The sequence below is a fragment of the Ambystoma mexicanum genome, chromosome 7q (assembly GCF_040938575.1).
Source record: "Ambystoma mexicanum isolate Mex_15411 chromosome 7q, UKY_AmexF1_1, whole genome shotgun sequence".
Lineage (NCBI taxonomy): Eukaryota > Metazoa > Chordata > Amphibia > Caudata > Ambystomatidae > Ambystoma > Ambystoma mexicanum.
Genome location: NC_090941.1, coordinates 978,367,376 through 978,387,592, shown reverse-complemented (window position 1 = coordinate 978,387,592; position 20,217 = coordinate 978,367,376). Strand labels below are relative to the sequence as shown.

The 20,217-nt window shown below is 46.1% G+C and overlaps 1 protein-coding gene across 1 annotated transcript in view; it reads left to right on the top strand.

The window, feature by feature from the left end:
• The window catches only part of LOC138528445 (NACHT and WD repeat domain-containing protein 2-like), a 328,733-nt gene that overhangs the window by 205,447 nt on the left and 103,069 nt on the right, over window positions 1-20,217 (top strand). Inside the window, exon 5 of the mRNA XM_069640078.1 lies at window positions 3,181-3,328. Within this exon, the coding sequence (XP_069496179.1) occupies window positions 3,181-3,328 (148 nt within the window). The remainder of the gene's footprint in view (window positions 1-3,180; window positions 3,329-20,217) is intronic.

The following is a 20,217-nucleotide window of genomic DNA, read 5'->3' as shown; positions in this document are numbered from 1 at the left end:
TTTGAAAGGTTTAGGGACGTGCAATATTGAGCGGTTAGGCAATACAAGATTAGATGAGATGCCTAGGATCACACCTTGGTTGGGGTGAAGGGGTGAAGCTGGGATTTGTGGCAACTGTGCAATTTCTGCATTTGAACACTTTCTTTTCCAGTTCTTACCAGGAACTAAAACAATCTCATTTTATTAAAAAAACGGGCTTGGAAAGTACACAAATCACAAATCACATTACCAAACATGACCATTTTTAGACAAAATATTATAGAAGGGTGTTATGCAAAATTGGAATGATTCTAGCTTCATTCTCTCCATCATCATGGAAAGTTTATAAGAACCAGCATACCAATCGATGTGATTTAACAAATTTAATCTGGGTTTGTCTTTTGTGTTTTAAAGCTTTAAATACTTCCAAAGCAATGGCTTGTGACATTTTCATTTATAGACGTGCATAAAAACCTTTGACTTTTACCAAAAAGCAAACCGTTTTTTGTGTCAAACAAGCAGACATTAAAATATGCTTGCCTGAGGCCTGCAACATGTGGTCCGCTCTCTTCTGTCTGCCAACCCTTCCACCCAAATGCCCTACATAGGAAGAAAGATCAAGTAACGGGCTAAACGATACCAGCAGCATGGATGAAGGCAAACCTCACAGCACCATAATGTAAGATATATTAAATGATTTCACCAGGATCACTCTATCATCTGCTGGCAAATCCAGAATACAAACATGAACGCTGTAGTTCCATAGTCTTGAATTTGAATACTTATTCACCTCTTTGACTAAGAGTTTATGCCATCGTTGGAGGCGACTGTCTAGGTTTTACAACACCCTATCTGAACAAACCAATTTCTAGACCTTCACCATACGGATGATATGTTAGTTTTTATAGCAACCCCTATCTGGTGCAGGTACATTGCTGATAATAGTAGATGTTGTTCTGCAAAACCAAGTACATATGCAGGCAGGTTTATAAGCTTCAGACATATGAAAGGCTCAGCCAGCCTTGCTGGAATGTGATATTCTAATTTTGCATATGAACATATATCTATCTCTGCAGTGGGTGCTTCACACACTGAGCTAACTTCTGAACCATTGTGGCACTCAATTTATCAATATGCATTTCACCATTGCATATTGCACATGATCAACATAATTCCCGCAGGAAGGAAAGAATGCTACAGAGTTGTGCCATAAGGAACACACATATTATGTATACTACACTGACCACAGAAAGCATTGCATAATGAATTGATCAAGGCAGAATGTACTTGCCAAAACAGAAAGGCAATGGGTTTAGAGCCCCATTAAATATCCTGATGTGTGCTATTTAGGACTGGTGAATAATGGAATCTTACTTCTTCAGATCAGCTAGCCTTGTTGGGCCCCCTCCAAGGTGGGGGCCCTGGGCAAGTGCCCCTTTTGCCCTCCCACAAAAACTTCTCTGATTCCAAGGTTTAACTGGTTCTCTCGCAGGGGCAGACATTTCAGCCTCTCGGGACCTCACAAGCAGAGAAAGCCTCACATCAATCTGGACGTATCCATCTGCAATGTAGAGCCTGTCTTACAACTTTTCAGCAGATAGTGCTCCTCCTGTCCTCTGGTCTTTGAAGATATGATCAGTCATTTATAACGCGCCTGTACACATGTGTTTCTAAGCGCACAAGACAAGGACGGAAGACAGAGGGAGGGCAAAACAAACGATCTTGCTAGGCCTTGCATCATTCGGATCTTGCAAGAGTGAGAACGAGAAGTGCAGGGATAAGGGGATGGAGGGGGGAAGTGCAAGGGAGAGGGGAGGGGATTAAAACAGGGCCAAGAGGCGGTCTAGTCTGCATTGTGCGCTCTTTTAATCATTGCAGACACTCACTCCTTCTGACTACCTGATTTACACTCAATTAGCGTTACTGTATTCAAATGTATTTGTGAAGTTATACTGAATATGTGGAGTGGATTTGATTGCGGATCGGACTTTAAGACTCGTGGTATAAATTCTGTTCATCGGTTCATTACTTCTATTTTTTAAATTGTTTTGTTTCTGCACATGAAAAGGTGAGATATACGACCCTCTTAAGAGCACAATTTCAAATATGTGAATAGCTTGCAACTAAGAACACATTTTGCGATTAGACAACAATCGGGTGTAAAGTTGTTTAGAAGCACATGGCACACACCTCACCTCGGTGATGATGAGTGGATGAGTGAATAAATGAATTATATACACGTACTCAAAGGGTTTACTGGAAAAGCTAGAATTTCCCTTGCAGGTGAGAAGGCTGTAGGTGGGAAATATAGATGGACATATCAGACCTCCTAGGAGGGGGGGAGGGGGCGCAATTTTGGCAGATTGTGGAGTACTCCCTCTGGCCACTTCAAGCTTGTCTTGAATTTATTTCCAAACTGTTGGAAGTCCCTCTTTGGCTCAGGGTAGTGGGTCGAAAGCCCATCATGCTTGCATCATGATGTCGCATAACTGAAAGAAATCAGGGCTTGCATTGTTTTCAGAAGATTCAATGACATTCAAAGATTTGGATCATTGAAATGTTGCTGCTATAGAGCAGGCTGAAATTGAAACCCATCCCTTTACACAGAGAAATGCTAGATTAACATTTCACAAGCTATTATCAAGCGGCTGGAAACCTTAAAAACCAGTTCCCAAGCAGTGCTAATCATTACTTTCTGCAAGCATTCATTTATTCTCCAGGCACAGGTCAGAACATGTTCACTGGCTATTTAGCTAATTGGCACTTTTCGTCCACTATACTTGCCTGGTTAGAACTTATTTTTTTATTTTTTAAATCTTATTGTTCATTTTTGACGACTCAAAAAGGTTGCGAGCTATGTTTAAGCATTTGGATAGCTCAGCGGGTGGTTTCTAAGCGCGGGATCTGGATTCGAACCCGTGTTGAGCTATCCAAATGCTTAAAGGTAGCTCGAAACCTTTATGGGTCGCCATGGTGGATAAAAGCAGAGGATTTTGTTTTCGGCGGGTAAGGTGGTTGGCGGGTGAGTCAAGTGACTCCATGGCTAGTGGGAGGTGTGGCTTTTTGGAAGCAGTTTGCTTACTTGGTCAACCGTCAACCCTTAAGGAATGGAAAGCATTTATGACTATGGATGCGTTGATGCTTTGTTGGCACCCTGATCCATAAGACTACAATCACTAAGAAATCACTGTCTTTTAACAGGGAAGTAATCGTGCTCAGGAAGGAAACGACAGTATCTGGAAGGCGGCGGCAGAGAGGGAGCTGCAGGCGCTGTTTGATGCCGTCTTACCCGAGTGCGTGAAGAAGGGAACCTTGAATGCAGACCAAACCAACAAGTATTTCACCTCAGGTGAGGGGCGCGTCCAAACCACAGCTTATCCCTAAAACAAACATCGGCACACACCCAGCACAGAGCATGAATACGATGCCAACATGGGCTTAGCGGCTTTGCGATTACTAGACCAGAGAAGCCCTTTCTCTTGTAGCAATGTTTCAGGGCTGGATGCTAGGCCTCTTTAGCAGCAGTGGCGTGGCCTGGGGTGGCACGTGCTCCCCCTGGAATCTAATTGACCAGCCCCAGGTGCCACCCCATTATCCTAAACTATGATCAGTACCACCCCTGCATAAATCAGTGCCCCACTTGGGTCAAGCCAGTCAAAAGAGTCTGTACACCCCACTGTTGAGCGGGAGGTGCTACTTTAGAGAGGGGAGTCCTAGAGAGACATTCATGTAGTGGAAATGTCTTGTAAACTACTGGGAATATCTCAGGGGTGTATGTCTAATGATCGCCATTTTTTCATCCCCTTATCCTGCACAGCATGGACTGCTCCCCAGAGCAGGCTGGTCGGCATCTCAAATTTGCATTGTAAACACCTGGCGGGTCATCCCCTCCTGGTTGACGCAAGACCACTGATGGACCCCATGCAAACGGTCAGACTGTCTTTCTTCTTATAACATTCCTCTCCTGTGCCACACCACAATATAAACCTCTCCCCTTAACACAGAGCCCTATACTTAAAATGCTTTCTTCTATATTTGTCAGCGCCCCCCGCCACCGAACCCCCACCGTATGGCTCTGCCACGCCTTCCTAACTGCATCTGCTATTCTGCTTTTTTCTTTTCCTACTCCAGAGAACCTTGCCTCATACTCTACTTCCCATTACCCACCATCCTTGGCTTTACTCCCCACCTTCCCCCCTCATCCACGCCCTTCCATTCTGCTTCCCTCCACCGCAGCCCCCGCTATGCCCAATCTCTCCACTCTGTGTTCTTAACCCTTCCCACTTTACATCAATTGGGGAACTGAGATGGTTGCACACGCAGGCGTGGCCCTCTAGGTCGGCTTCATGTCCATGCGGTATCCACTCAAAATGTTACCACCAAAAATGTGGTCCGTGAAAAAGTCGTGGTGAAAATACCTCTGCAGTGAAAAAGTTGCCCAGCAGAAGGTAGTCAAAAATGAAGTGCTGCGGATGTTGGGGTTCAGTTAGTCGTTGGGTGGATTAAGTGCCAGGGTAAATGTTAGGGTAGCGGTTATGGTAAGGCTAGGGCTAATAGGGTAAAGGTTTGGGTAAGTGTTAAAGAAAGGGACAGGCAAGTTGGGGAGGGCTGGAGAAGTTCGGTGTAGGATAGGGGTTAGGATAGACCTAATGGTTAGAGCACGGTAAGCATTAGGGTAAGTGTTCGAGTTTTAGCTAATGAAAGACTAACATTAGGATTAGCGGTTAAGGTACAGGTTATGTCATTTCTGGCGAGCTGGTGATGGGGCTGGATTTAGGTTCAATGTTTATTTCCCATTGATTTTGCATTGAGCAACGTGCAAATAAAGGCCCTGATTCATAGATTATTTGCACCGAAAAAAATGGGATTTGTGCGCCATTCTGCCAGCGAATCCCTGTTTAACAAATGGGTATTTGCAGGCAGAATGGCGCACAAATCCCGTTTTTTTTTGGCGCAAAAAATCCATGAATCGGGCCAAAATGTTTTCGCGGGCTGAAGGATTAGTGTTCGGTAAGCGTTCACGGGAGGTTTTATTAAAGGTTTGAGTCATTATTGGGGTTAAATCCTGGTATTTCTGTGTGTTTAACAATAGCTTTTTTGGCGTCCTTACTACTGGCAACTTTTTCACACTTTGCATTGATTGTAATGAATGACTACATTTTTGAAAACGACTTTTTTGCTAGCTACATTTTCACATGACTACGTTTTCCTGGGGACTTTTTCACATAGAATCGTCCATGGTGCTGCTACAGAAGGTGAAATACCTGCTCATTGAATGTCCACCAGGGAGGATGCCACCAGAAACAGATGCCGACCAGTAAAACCTTGCCATCAATAAATGCCAACCAACGTAGTACGATGCACATTTGGCTGGAGAAGAACAGACCCAATAACTATCTTAGGCAGCCAGTCCAAGTCCACCCTGCAGGAGACATCGAGCAACCCCAGATACATGTCAGCCTCACATTGAGGTGCAGCTTCGCTCTCGAGGCACTGAAAGCGAAGGGGTTCACATTTGGACTAACCCATTCACATTAGAGAAACTCACCAGAGAACCAAAAACGAACACAGCTAAACTCTCTACAGCGTCTCCGTCATGCTTTGACGTATGTGCCATATCTGAATTATTTTAGTATTCGTGCTTTCTGAAGTGATAAATACTCAGTAAGAGATCACTTTCAGCCTTCAAATCGTAATTTTCTCAATTAACGCGAACATCTTTATACTGCCATCGATGGGCGTCTCCCCTCGACTTATGGATCCTGTGCTGGATGGCACTGGACGACACCAGAATGAGTGAACTCTACAACAAAGAGCCAAGAAGTGACAATACCCTAAACACTCCCTGCCGACCTCCCTGTGATCCCTCAACTAACTCCTCACGACTGCAGTTGTGCAACCCTACACTTCCCTCACCCGCTTCAGACGACCCACCAGTTCTAGAGTACTTACCGCATTTCTACTCTATCACTCTTATACCAACACTCACCTTGTAATCCGGGGGCTGTTCTTGCAACAAACCTGCAGGGGGCTGCGCCAATCTCGAACAGCGTTTTTCATAATGACACAAAGGTAACAGGTACGTCCGACCTCCACCCGGTATCACCGCCGGTTTTCAGCATCTGCCTTCCCACTATCCGACTAATGCATCTGCCCACATTGCTCTTACAGAGCCATGCCCAGCAAGGTTCACACTATTGGTAGATGGGCACTCTGTAAAACCACTTGCCTTACCTTACCCAGGGATTTCTGTTGCTTGTGTAGTGGCCACGCTACATTTGGACTGATTTAAGTTACCTTTTGGGACAGGGCCTTAAGGATGGGGTCCTTTATGGAATAATGGGAAAAGAGAGGAAGGAAACCAGTGATGGGAGATATAAGGACATTACAAGATCATATGCTTTGGGAGTACATCAGGGCAAAGGGAGATGAATGAAGGGATTAAGTTAGAGCACGTAAACGCCTTATCCCAAAAAATGACTGACCCACCAGACAGAGATGCCGCCTGTTTTTCAATAACTGACCTGAGCCATCTAATCAGTTCATAAGTTAGAAAAGGTTTATTGAGGCAGGTAAATGGCAATGCAGGATTTGCATGTAGAGTTTTGACTCCCACCCTCTGTTTGATCAGCAGCAATTATTATTATTATTATTATTATTATTATTTTATTATTATTTTATTATTATTATATTCATTGAGTCAGGAAGCAATGGAGGCCTTTACAATCATAGGGGGAAGAACAAGGTTAAGGAGTGGGGATCTAACAGGGGATGGAATAGAAATAGTCAGCAATGGATCTACCAGTGACCAGGGGAGGAAACAGTGGGGATCAGATCCCAAAGTCTCAGGTAAGGCGGGCAGTGGACGGTGTGCAAATTACTCAACATGCTCCAAAAAAAGGAATCTGTCCCAAATAAGCACCATAAGCCTCCATGCAACTGCAGAGGCTTGTCACCCTCATTCGTGAGGTGCTGCTTGAGTCTCTAGCTGCTGGCAGCAACAGGGTCTGTATCTTGACATGCTGATTCCACATAGGTCAGGGCAAGCGAGAACGGAAACCCAGTTGAAATGCTCTCGCTACTGCTTCCAAACCAGTGCAAATAACTTTGGGAGGCATCGCCATTTTGTTTCAGCTCTTCTGTGCCAGTACAAAAGGGGATCACAAGCAAAATGATTCCAACCACACTCAATATGGTATGGGTATGGGATATAATAGTAGTATGTGGGGCTATGGGGGTCTCCCCCGCACATGTATTTGGTGTAAAGGGGGGTAAAAAAAAGTTTTCGGTTGTCGGAATTCTGGGGGGTCGTAATGGTCACATAGATCCCACTCAATACAGTGAGGTCTGGCCCCAAAATGCAAGGCCTCGTCCCTTCTGCATGAGACAGTGAGTTACATGCATTTAGGACTTGCTCTTGTGAGGTGCACTAATTTAGGGACTCATGCAAGTCTGCACCCACTCCCATCTAGAGAGACTCGAAATAGAGCTAGCTGCTGATGAAAATGCTTCAGCTAGCACTAAGCTGTGAAGGCCTCTGTACGCAGCGTCTCCACCATGTTTCAGTTCATCTGTGCCATTACACAAGTGGACTCACTTTATGAACTAAGATTAAGAAGCAGGTGTTGAACATTAGCAGGAGTAGAGCTCCCTCTTTCATCACGTTCCAAGAGTACAGTACTTCTTGCTTAATGGCAGCAGTGGTCAGCATTGAATGGTAGTCAAGGGCAAGTACTGTGTAGACAGATGAAAAGAGTGCCCCTTAGGGCCATTAACATTAACCTAACGAATCTGTACTCTCGTTGTGTTGCAGGGGCACCCTCTCTCAAATCAAGAAGCGCTGCATCGTGTTTGGCTGCAGCATTACATCTCACCATTGCAGGCCCCATTGTTTCCATGTGCCCCTTTCTGAGCAACCTTGGACCGCACACTGCTTCCAGAGATGCTCAAACTCTTAGTGTCTCTCCCAGCTATTGCGATGGCATCCTCCTGTCATGAATATATGTCTCTGGTTAGTTGGAAGCCCTGCATCCATTCCACAATAGCCTATCAATGCCTTCTCTCAGAGTGGGTGCTGGTGGGCCTGGGCACTGCAAAGGTACTAATTCGACACTCTTTAGTCACAAAATATCCCCTGGCACCCAAGGAGGAGGAAGTACACTGAAGATCATGAAGGAATACCATAGGAAGCGCTCCTGCAAACATTGACCTCCAGGGTACGTAATGCAAGAGTCGAACAAGAGGCCGGTGTGAACTCAGAGATGGAGGAGAGGAGAATGGAGGCTGTGAGAAGCATTCAGGAAAGTAGAAAAGACGAGGGCTGGTGCTACAACCAAGGGTGCCACCAGCAGCGGGCACCAGCTACAACATTGCAAGGGAGGAGAGAAACAAAGTTATTCTGAGATTCGAGCAGCATAAATACTTGCACCAGCCTTCGCAGGGGAGGGTGCAGAGGAGAGTCTGATGGGTGAGAGGGAAACAAACAAGGAGACACAGCGAGGGGGTAGAGAAGGATAGAGGCCGAAAGATTGCAAGGGTACGCGAGGGGAAGAAAAACATAAAGTGACACAAAGGGAAAGGGAACACCAGAGATCCTTCACTGCAATAAACATGAATGGAAAAAGAGGGAGGTGGAGGAGAGTGGAAGAGACACGGAGACGCAGAGAACAAGAGAGGCAGAGATAGAGGGAGGGGGGAAATACATTGATGGGGGCGGAGAGATGAACTCGGATATAGAGCTCAAGGCACTGATTCACAAAGATCTTCATTGAAGCAAGTTCGGAGATGCCTGCCAGGATCTCAGATTTACTCCAGCGACTTTATACCTGGCTCTCACTGCCTAGAGCTGAAGAATATCTGGAGATAACGGGGAAGTCTGGGGAGGCTTGCATTGCAAATGCGATTCACATGCACGTGCTCTGGGGCATCTCATACGAGCTCCAGGCACCTGCAGATTTACTCCTGGTTTAGGGTTTATGAGTTAGCTCTAAGATAACAGATGCAAGTCCTCGAGGCACTTCCTCATTTGCTGCAGTGCACATCTTTGTGAATCAGTCCCCCAGGTGAAGAAAATGGAGAAGGAGGGAAGGAGGGGAAAAGGAAAACAGATTAAGAGAGACTGAGAGAAAAAGGAATGCCAGAGGGAGGAAGACCAGAAGGTTGAGGAGGAAAGGTAGGCAGAGAAAAAGAGAGAGAGAGGGAGACAGAGAGAGATACAGATAGGGCACAGTATAGGAAGACTTTGAGATATCTTAAGGGAGAGCACCAGATGGACATCAATAGAGTGGATAGAGACTCTTCCTCATCAAAGCCCTCACGCCATGAGGTCCTTCTGCCTCCATAGACAGATATTCCTTTGTTCCAATAAGCAAATCCAAGTTAACTATGCCCCTCCCCCTGTAGGAGCATACACACTTATCCACCCCTTTCAACCGATTTCTCGTAGATGTCTGCACAAAAAGGTGATGGGGAAAATATGTGTATACTGAGAAGGAAGAACTGGGACGAAGGCGAATTGGACAGTGTGTAATGAAAATGACCAGTTAGTAATCTAAGCATTATATATTCGTCCTCTGCACTTCAACCCCATACTCATATCATGAAGATATCATCAACTTCCCCAAACCAGAACAATCTGGGAACTGAAAAAAACCCTTTCAGGAAAAATGTGAAATATCACACATCCACACTCCAAGCTTACTTGTATAGTTCAGAGCACAAGTAATCAGGACAGCCCAAGAGTCAGCTGTGCGGATTTCTGGAATCGAGACCCCTTCAACCTAAGTCCAGACAGTGCTATTCTCCTGGTGCAGTATACTGGAGTCAGGGGACTTGCAAGACTCACATACTCAAGAGCAAAGTTGACGGTTTAATAATCGAACAAATGGATATAAAAAATGAACAGTTAGGCTAGTAGAGCAACCTAAAGCTGTGATTCTGTCCAAATACACTCAATCCATCCTGCCTACATCCAGTACATTTGAGGAGCTTTCTCCAGAAACAATGGGTACAACACAAGGTGATGCCATCATCAGAAACAAACCAACCAAAATAAGATTCTGATTTTAAAACCAGATTGCGAGATAGAAAATGAAAAAAAGTCTTGTATCAAAGAAGGCAACCCAGCTCTACAAGCTTTCTGGCAAACATGAAAGCAATAAAAAGGGAAATGTATACCAAAGACGTTTTAAAGTATTTGATAAATGACTTGAGCTCAGGATTGAGCCGAGCCAGAAGGCCCAAAGTCAAATACCATGAGGGGACTGGATGGAGATCAAACCACAGAGCAAACCATCTGGAGATAAACGGCTCAGCTGGAGCAACACAATGGGACAACTAACTGGTTTGTATGCGTAAGAAAGACAAACACAACTTAGAATTGTTTTGCATTAAAATTAAGACTCATATAAGGTCACAAAACAAAGGCTATTCATTCTTTTCTCAAGACACTCAGTAATGCTTCTTTCTTTGCTTTTGGCCCCTCTGCACCTCTGAGGATGAATATGAAACAAGCCTTTCCTTAGACCAATGGCTCTTGTGAGTACCCATGATCATACCATGAGCCATACTCATGGAAGAAAATCTTGAATGAGTACACAACGAGAACTTGGAAAAAAGTGTCTGGTGAAATGATCCCCAGACCTGAGGACGCCAATGGGTGTAATAAAGACTGCTGCATATTACAGCCATTTCATACTATCCTACAAAATTAATTGAGTAAACTCATAATGTTGCAGAAGAAGTCTTCTCTTTAATGTTTAATTTTCCGTTAATGCTCTGCAGAGACCCTTTGCCAATACATTTCGGACAGTGACCTTCTTAAGAGCGGGCTCTATAAAGATATAATCATTACAACAGTGTTTCAATTTTACATGTTCATTGTCCAACAACTCTTTAATCTTAGGTCCATCCCAACCTTGGAGGACCCGGTAATTCCTCGTTCGAGGAACCCGGACCCGGTCCATCCCCATTCCCATTCAAGCCCCCATAGGGCTCAATGGGAATGGGGAAGGAGCTAACAACGGGCTCGTTAATAATAGGCCCCTTAATAACAGGCCGTTGTTAGCTCCCTGGTCTCCTTGCGGGACCCGGTATTTGCGGGTCCCGCGAGAAGTTCTCGTAATAGGGCGGAATGGGTTTACCGGCACCATTGCCGGTGCCGGTAAACTCATTACGCCAACCTCGTAATGAGGGCCACTGTCCGAAATGCATTGGCAAAGGGTCTCTGCAGAGCATTAACGAAACATGAAAAATTAAAGAGAGAAGACTTCTACAACATTATGCGTTTACTCAATTAATTTTGTAGGATAGTATGAAATGTCGGTAATATGCAGTAGTCTTTACTACACCCAATGGCGTCCTCAGGTCTGGGGATCATTTTATCGGACACCTTTTTCTGGACTTCTGTTTGCCTGATGTAGTGTATATCAGTTTTACTGACGGACGCCTCTAAGTCTTCTAATAATATGGTATCTGACCAATTACACAGCTTTAGTACCTAAGTGGTGCCCCCCCCCCACATCCCCTTTCTTACACAACGAGAACCACCCATCCTCCAACCATAGACAGAAAATGGGGTCAGGGTTGCCCTGGAGCACCGCACCCTGCAGCATTTCTGCTCCAGTTATCGACCGGGGACAAAACAGAATTGAAGACTGCTTCCTTTACCAAAATCAGTAGCTCGGCGCAGAGAAGCACGGTTGGGAATGCTTGTCCTCTGGGCATTACCAAAAGCTCATTTAGTCTTGGAACTATAAGGAGCCAAATCTCTATGGACATTATCAAGAAAGAGTAAGGGTAGGATTTAGCAAGCAAAAGCTGTATCAGTCCAGGCACCAGCAAAAAAGTATTATTATTCCAGCAGGCATTATCGAGCAAGAGGTTAATCAATCTCAGCTGCATGGGGCTCATCAAGACTGTCATCTGCTGGTTCAAATCCTACCTTGCCAACATCCCCCAATTTGTCAAAAATAATTATTTCAGATCACCAACTCTACCCATCGCCTGGGGAGTCCCACAAGGGTCAATTTTCCACCTTGATCTTCAACATTTACACTGAACCACTCAGAAGCCTCCAGTCTCCACACAACATCCACATCCTCCTTTACACAGATGACACGCAGCTCTACCTCATGATATCCTCCATCACAGACATCCTCAGGCTCAGGCCTGCCTCTCATTGATCCAGTCCTGGATGTTCAGTGCTTACCAAAAGCTCAACCCCTCCAAGACTGAGTTCCTAGCACTGACCAACAACACTGAACACCCTGACATCTAGACCTGCCTCTTTGCTATGAACCTCAAGGGCTTCACACCCCAATTGAACACCTTCACCAAGTCGCTTCCGTTCTATATCGAAAAACACCTCTCCTTCAAGGAGCACGTAGCAACGAAGGCACAAAAAGGCTTATACCATTTGTCCCTCCTGTGGAAAATCAATCCTTTCCTCGCAGCAAACAACTTCAGATCTGTTGTCCAAGCCTTGGTCTCGCCCCACTTGGATGGCAGCAGCGCCCTTCTAGGAGGCCTTCCAGCTACCACCTTGGCACTCCTGCAATGCTTTCTGCATGCTGTAGCATGACTCATCAAAGTACTCTGCAAATTCAACCACATCCCCCGACTCTCATCAAACTGCACTGACTACTGCTACAAGAACCTATCACTTTTCAATCCTGCTGCATCATCTACAAGGATTTCACCCTCAAGTTCCCGAGCTTCCTCGCTGACAAGTTCACCATCTCCTGAGGCCGTTGATTAGGACGAAGTAAGGACATGCACAGACTTGAACTCCAACAGTGCAGGAGGGAAAACACTGAAAACAGGCCTCTGTAAAGCCCCCAGAATCTGAAATCACCTCCCCTTCAACACGAGGCTAGCCCCTTCGCTTCTACATTACAGGGAGGAGCTCAAGGCCTCTTCTTCAAGGAAGGGCTCCTCCCAATCACACAGAGAGACATACACACACACACCTCCCCCCCAACCCCTCCCAAGTGTTCTGTTGCTTCCCAAACCTAGATCCACGCTCACTATATACCGTAATAATATTTAGAAGAACAGGGCAAGAATACAGTGTAGGCAGAAGTCAACATTTTCAAATGGAGAATTCATACTCTGCCAACATGAATCCACCAAATGAATCAACACCAGCTCCTTGCCGATCTTGACATGTCACCTGTTCCCCCTACCTGGCATCATGTGCCTGGGTGCAATAATGAAAAGGTTTTGCAGTCTCCTTCGAGATGAAACAATCCAGCCATTGCACTTGGGGATTCTTGCAAATCATCATAACTGACTCGCTGCAGAAAAGGATATCCTGTGAGGATTGGAACACTGAAAGGTTCACTACCTTTTTAAAAAAAATTTATTGTATATGGTTTACAAAGAAACCTTTACAAAAAGAAAAAAGATTCACTACCTCCAGGGGCAACAGAGGTCCTCGAGGTGAGCAGACCGTGTCCCACCCTTATGCATGAGGGTTGTTAGAAAACATACATAAATGTGTTATGTACCTTCTTGTAATGAAATGTTCATTTGGGCTACAATTACACAACCCAAAACCAGGCTTAAGGTGGTCATCAGATAACAGTTTCCACCCATTCAAAAGCATGCATGCTTCCTGTGGTGCCATACTACCATGGGGGGGAGCATGAGGCCTGGGCTACTCCCCATCTCTTATGACTCTCATTCCTGGTGACCACAATCTAAAAAGGATTCCAATCTATTATCTTGGTAAGATTCTTATGATTCAAACCCTATTGCATTTATTGTCGGAGATGCACAGTAACTGAGATCATGTGATTGAAGTCCCAAGGGCAAGGGTGAAAGTGGTGACAAGTGAAGTTTCACATGGAGGTGTCTTTGGACCTACAGCCTAGGGTTGCCAGGTGAACCATGTAATGATGAACACCCTACTCCATCCCTGGGTTTTGCTTTTCTCTTAGTTCTACTTCAGTCCATTTTTTTCAGTTGAAGTGACACACCACTACAACTCCCAGCGGGCAAATGATAGGGAAGTGGAAGCCATTCACCAGGAAATGATGTCCCTCCTGACATGGAGTCATGTGGAAACCCTACTGCAGCCATTGGAGTGCAGACTCCAAAGGATATGGCATCAAGTCCGCCAGGAAAACCTTCCAGCTTCTCAATCAGAGGGACAGTAAGACATCCTCGGCTAATCTTAGCAGCCCCAACAAGTTGACCTTTCACACAGGGAGAGAATGGGACTTCTCTGTGTTGATAATCAGACCAAAGTCCTGCGGCACCTGACACATCATCCCTGCATCCACCACTGCCGCGTGGCACATTTCAGCATGAAGTAACTGATCATCCAGATAGGAATGGGCTGACACACCTTTTCTATAGAGCAAACACACCAAGTACACCATTACCGTGCACCTTTGGAGCACAACAACTCCATAGGCGTGATCATAAACATTTGCTGAGTGAACGTTTTAACTATTCAGTGGCATTGTAGAAACTGATGTGAGGGCTGACACCTTTAACTATCAGCGGACAGGTCTAGTTGGAGTAAGGGTGTCTCCTTCATGGCATCTAGAATGCCCTCACATTATGTTCCCTCTTCCACTGAAGGCAGCAATGCATAAAGGCCTGATAGCAGGGAATGGGATGTGTAGGCTTCATATATACCTATGCACATAGGAATTTTAAATGCCGCAGAAGATCTCTCTAACTCTTTGTCCTTTTTGTCCACTTGATCATCTGAGAGCAGGTCCTCTGATGCCCCTTTTGTCATCCTTGCAAAGCAATGGGGTTAAGTGTAACTCACCCAACAGGCCGGGGAATTGAGTAAGACCCCAGAGTGGTTGTAGGACTGATGACAAGATGAAACACATGGTCTTCAAGCCTAGGTCCGTCCTGACCAGGCCTCCTTAACTTGAGGGAACTTTTTATTATGACATCTCCCTCTGCTGAGCTGAACAGACAGAGGAACCAGTCAAACGATAAAGAGCGGGTAACACGGGTACCGCCAACCACAATGCTGAAAGGGAAAACACACTGATTAGTGCATAGAAGGCCAACAACAAACATCAAACAGTCTCTCTATATGCTATACCTTGGAGTACCCCGATACAGATTGGTAACAATTGGCCCTGAAATAAAGAGAGTAACTAGTTACTTCTACTATGGGAAAGCAGGTGTTAGACTAAGGAGAAAGGAGGAAAGGCTAAGTCTTACCCCATCAGGATTGGATAACAGAGTCAAGGAAGTCAGCAAGGAAAACAACGACAGGTGAAACCAACAAACAGGGAGTTAGTAAAGGTAAGTATTCCCGAACGGCACGAGGAGCGCACTAGGTCCGGGATGGTGCACTTGCACCAGAGCGTCCAGGAGTGCACCAGAGCAGGGTCCAAATGTCTTTCTAAGGAGTAGATGAGAAGTACTGGAGACTGAGGGAGGCAGATGGGTTGCAATGTGCCAGTAAATTATGATAGAAGGTCGGTGACAATGAAGCAGACAGCAAGCGGAAACAGTCTTGCACTATGGCAGTGGTTCCCAATAAGGAAGGAACAAGGAGAAAAGCGAGTACCGCTTAGCAGGTAATGGTCGGGCGTAGGGTGAGAGATGTCGCAGTGTCCGGGGTTGAAGTGAGCGGTACCCTGAAAGCCTGATGTTGCACACGCCTTGTGTGGTTCAGCAGACAGTGGAGCGTTCTGTGGGAACAACGCAGAATTCCAAAACAGGCTGAGGTCGCCAATGGTCGGGTAAGTTATGGATGAAGATGTGAGGCAAGGCAATCTGTAAAAGGTCCGGGTCGGGAATACCAGCTGGTCACAATATCCAAATTGTTAGGCAATCGGAGTCCGGGAACGAAGGCAAGGTCAGGATCTGGAATCAAGACCTCAGTAAGGAAAAAATGGTGAGAAAGCCTAAACAGAAGCAGCGTGCCGCGTATCAATGCCGGCTTTAAACCCAGCCAAGGGGGCGGGGATCTCAATCCCATTTCGGGCTAGTCAGCTGACTAGTCATGTGACGTTTCTCTGCCATGACAAACACCTCAAGAAAGGCGAAGCCAAGTGCCGTAATTATGAAAAATGCCACCGAAAGGAGAGGTGAACACTAGCAGGGTGCGGCCTGTGACCAGGTGTGACAGCATCCGCCCCCAAAGACGGCAGCAACTCCCTGTGGGCATGAAAGTCATCCCTGGGGCATGAATGTGAGCCAGAAGCTCCCAAGTCCAGTCCTCAGGACCATATCCCTTCCAGACCATGAAGTAATAAGACCAGCGACCTCATACTCCTCCTCGCCTTCAACCTGCACAGGATCCGGTCGGTCAGGGAGACGGGTGGAAACAGGTCAAGGCTTAATTAGGGACAAATGGAAGACAGGATGTATGCGCTAGGAAGCTGGTAAAGACAGTTTTACAGCAACCAGATTGATCAAGGACACAATCTTGTACGGACCCAAGAAGCCGGAAGCAAGGACTTTTTTCCAGGAATACTCAAATGCCGGGTAGATAACCAAACCAGCATGCCAAGACTGTAGTCCGGGGCAGGAGAACGATGCACGTCAGCGTATTTTTTAGCATGAACTTGGGCCCGCAGGAGGTGTGATCGAATGTCCTGATGGAGCTGTTCCATGTCCCAGATGCAGGAAAGTGCGGCAGGACTATCGGAGGGCAGCGATGTTTCCAGGGGTATAGACCTTGGATGTTGGCCATGTAAGGTAAAGAATGGTGAAGAACCCGTGGCTGAATGCACTGAATTATTGTAAGCAAATTCAGCAGGAAACAAGACCTATATCCAGGAGGTCTGGAACTACAGACACAAACATCGAAGATATTGTTCCAAGGTGGAATTCACTCGTTCAGTTTGTCCATCCGTTTGTGGGTGAAACGAAGACAAGAATCTGTTATCGATCATTAAAGAGGCAGTGAGAGCCCTCCAGAACCGGGACGTGAACTGCCGACCTCTATCAGACATTATAATGGAGGGTAGACCATAGTGACGGAACACGTTATCAAAAATAGTTTGGCCAGGACAGGAGCAGTCGGAAGACCCATGCATGGGTCAAAAACCGCTGCTTTAGAGAAGAAGTCCACAACCACCCAAATAGCGTTGTAACCGTTGATTTCAGGCAGCTCAACCACAAAACCCATAGAGAGCATATACAGTACAGGCAGAGGTTGCAAGAGACCCATGAGTTTCACTCTAGAGGACCTGCATTGCGCACAGACAGAGCAATTAGACAGGTAGTCACTGATATCCTTGGACATATTTGGCCACCAGGCCCATCGCTTCAATGATTCCAGGGTTTTCAGGTGGCCAGAATGAGCAGCTAGGATGGAATTGTGTGGCCCACTTCAAGACCGTGAGAACATGCCAAACCAGGAGGCATAAAGATGCGGCCTTGAATGTAGGGTAATCCTTGGACGACGTCCAGATTGAGGTCACCAACCTCAGTCGGATGTTCTATGACCCATTCCGAAACCAGTGACCATAATGACGGCATCACCGTACAACCACAAACCACACGGTTCGGCAAGAGCAGAGGCGGCTCAGTCCGCAAAGGTGAGTCAGCCGAATGCAGGCGTGAAAAAGCATCTGCCATCGCCTGCATACTAACAGGACGGTACGTGACCGTAAATTGGAATTGGGAAAAGAAGAGCTGCCACGTGCTTGCTGGCCGTCAAACATTTAATCGACTGGAAAGCCAAAAGACTCTGATGATCGGAGTACACCGTAACAGAATGCTTAGACCCCAAAGATGATGTCTCCGTTCGGTAAACGCATCTCTGATAGCAAGTAGTTCTTGTTCCGTAATGGTGTAATTCTTGTTGTAAGGTGACCGTTTCCTAGAATAGTAGTCGACAGAATGGGTGTCGCCAGATTCAGGACAGGTCTGCGAAAGAATGGCCCCGAGTGCAATACCTGAGGCATCGGCCTCCACCACAAAAGGCAGGTCAGGGTTAGGGTGGTGTAATACAGGAGCTGATGTAAAGGTTTTAGCGCATCAAAAGTGGCCTGTGCTTCCGGAGACCAAGTAAAGGGATTCTTGGCACTAGTAAGAGCTGTGAGAGGAGATACAATTGCTGAAAAAGAATGAATGAACCGCCTGTAAAAGTTTGAAAACCCCAGGAAAGATTGCAATGCCTTTACGGAGTTCTGTACGGGCCAGTCTAATACCGCCTTTACTTTGGATTTACTCATGCGGATACCGGAGTTGGTCAGATCATACCCCAGAAACTCCACTTCAGATGCATGAAACAAACACTTCTACGCCTTGACAAACAAGTGATTCTCGTGAAGGCGTTGCAGCACAGTGCGTACGTGTTGTGCATGCTCCGAAGCGGATGGTGAGTAGATAAGGATATCGTCTAGGTAAAGAACGACTTATTAATCCATGATATTGTGGAAACTATCATTCATAAATGCCTGAAAAGTGGCAGGGGGCTCTGCTGTAGGTTCAGCCTTTCCTTCATTTCTCCTTAGTCTAACACCTGCTTTCCCATAGTAGAAGTAACTAGTTGCTCTCTTTATTTCAGGGCCAATTGTTACCAATCTATAAACCTGGTACTCCAAGGTATAGCATATAGAGAGACTGTTTGATGTTTGTTCTTGGCCTTCTATGCATTAATCACTGTGTTTTCCCTTTCAGCATTATGGTTGGCGGTGCGTGTGTTCCCTGCTCTTTAGTTTGACCGATTCCTCTCTGTTCAGCTCAGCTCAGCAGAGGGACATGTCATAATAAAGAGTTCCCTCAAGTTGAGGAGGCCTGGTCAGGATGGACCTAGGCTTGAAGACCACAGGTTTCATCTTGTCATCAGTCCTACAACCACTCCGGGGTCCTACTCGATGCCCTGGCCAGTTTGGTGAGTTACAGAAACAGAAGCCGAATATCTTCAATGGAGCCTTCGGTTACTTTGGCATCCATCATGCAGATGTTGCCCGACCTTAGAGCAGAATTCACCTCTGCCCATGACACCTTGCGTCATCACCTTGTCTCCCTTCAGGACTTGATTACTTCCTCCCCTTCTCAAGGGGCTGGGGCCACAGGGGGCTCTGATGTAGGTTTGTGGTTTCCATCCCCTAACCAGGCACCTACCCCATGCTGATGCCCGTGCTGATGACAAACCAATTCCTGTTGGCACCACCTGAAAGGTTTTTGGGTGATCCAAAAACCTACAGGACATTGATGAATCAGTGTAGACTGCACTTCTTATGCCGTCCTGCTTCTTTTCCCACTTCAACCACCAAAGCGGCATTCATTTTTATCATATCTAGGAGGCACTGCCGCCACCTGGGCAAAAACCCTTTGCTGGAAACAAAATAGCTATGTCCTGTATGATTGTGATGCTCTCATTAGCACAATGAACAGAGTGTTCGACACAAGATACACTACTGAAGCCACAGCTCTGGAATTCCTAAAGTTAAGACAGGGAAATTCTTCCCTCCATCTAGCTAAGTTCAACCAGTTGGCAGCTGAAACCGACTGGCCAGGAGAGAAGAAATCAGCAGTGTTCTACCAAGGGTTTTTGGAGGAGCTTAAGGACACTCTCTCCACCGTCCCTGTGGTAACTAAGGAATTCTCTGGCTTCTTCGCGCATTGTCATGACAAACACCAACCCCTCCAGAAAGGCGAAGCCGAGCCCCGTAATGATGAAAAATGCCACCGAAAGGGGAGGTGCGACCAGGTGCTACATTAAGATTCGATTTTGGAAATAGATGGACATTTACAATTTGACCCTCAATACAAATTCTTTTTCAGGGATCGTGGAATGAGTGATCTTCCGGGAGATGCCTCTCTTTCCTGGAACGTCTCTTTCACATCCTCCACCAGTTTCATAGGTGGTGCTGCTGGTGTATGGTAGCTTCGTGGAGAGCTGCCCAGCTTTCTGAATACCCAAGTTGGGCTGAAAATGTGCCACACACACTGCAAACACCTCCTTTGTAATGTATTTGCCTGCTGAATCAATCTTAACACCCTGACTCTGGGGCTTCTAGTCCCACTCAGGTGTTTAATTATCTCTCAGCACCCAGGTGTATTTGGCAGCAGGCATCACATTTTCCTCTGGCTTGGCATTGAATTCATACAGGGGCATAGCTGGTAGTCACAGTGCTACTAAGGGGTGTAAGGAAGGCATGATATCAAAGTAAGACAGACACAAGTGACCACAGTTCAAGGGTGTTTATTGAACGTTATCAGGGGTGTGATTAACGCCTATCTAAACCTAAATCTAAGATGGGAGCAAGCTACGACCATCAAATAATAATGCAGTCC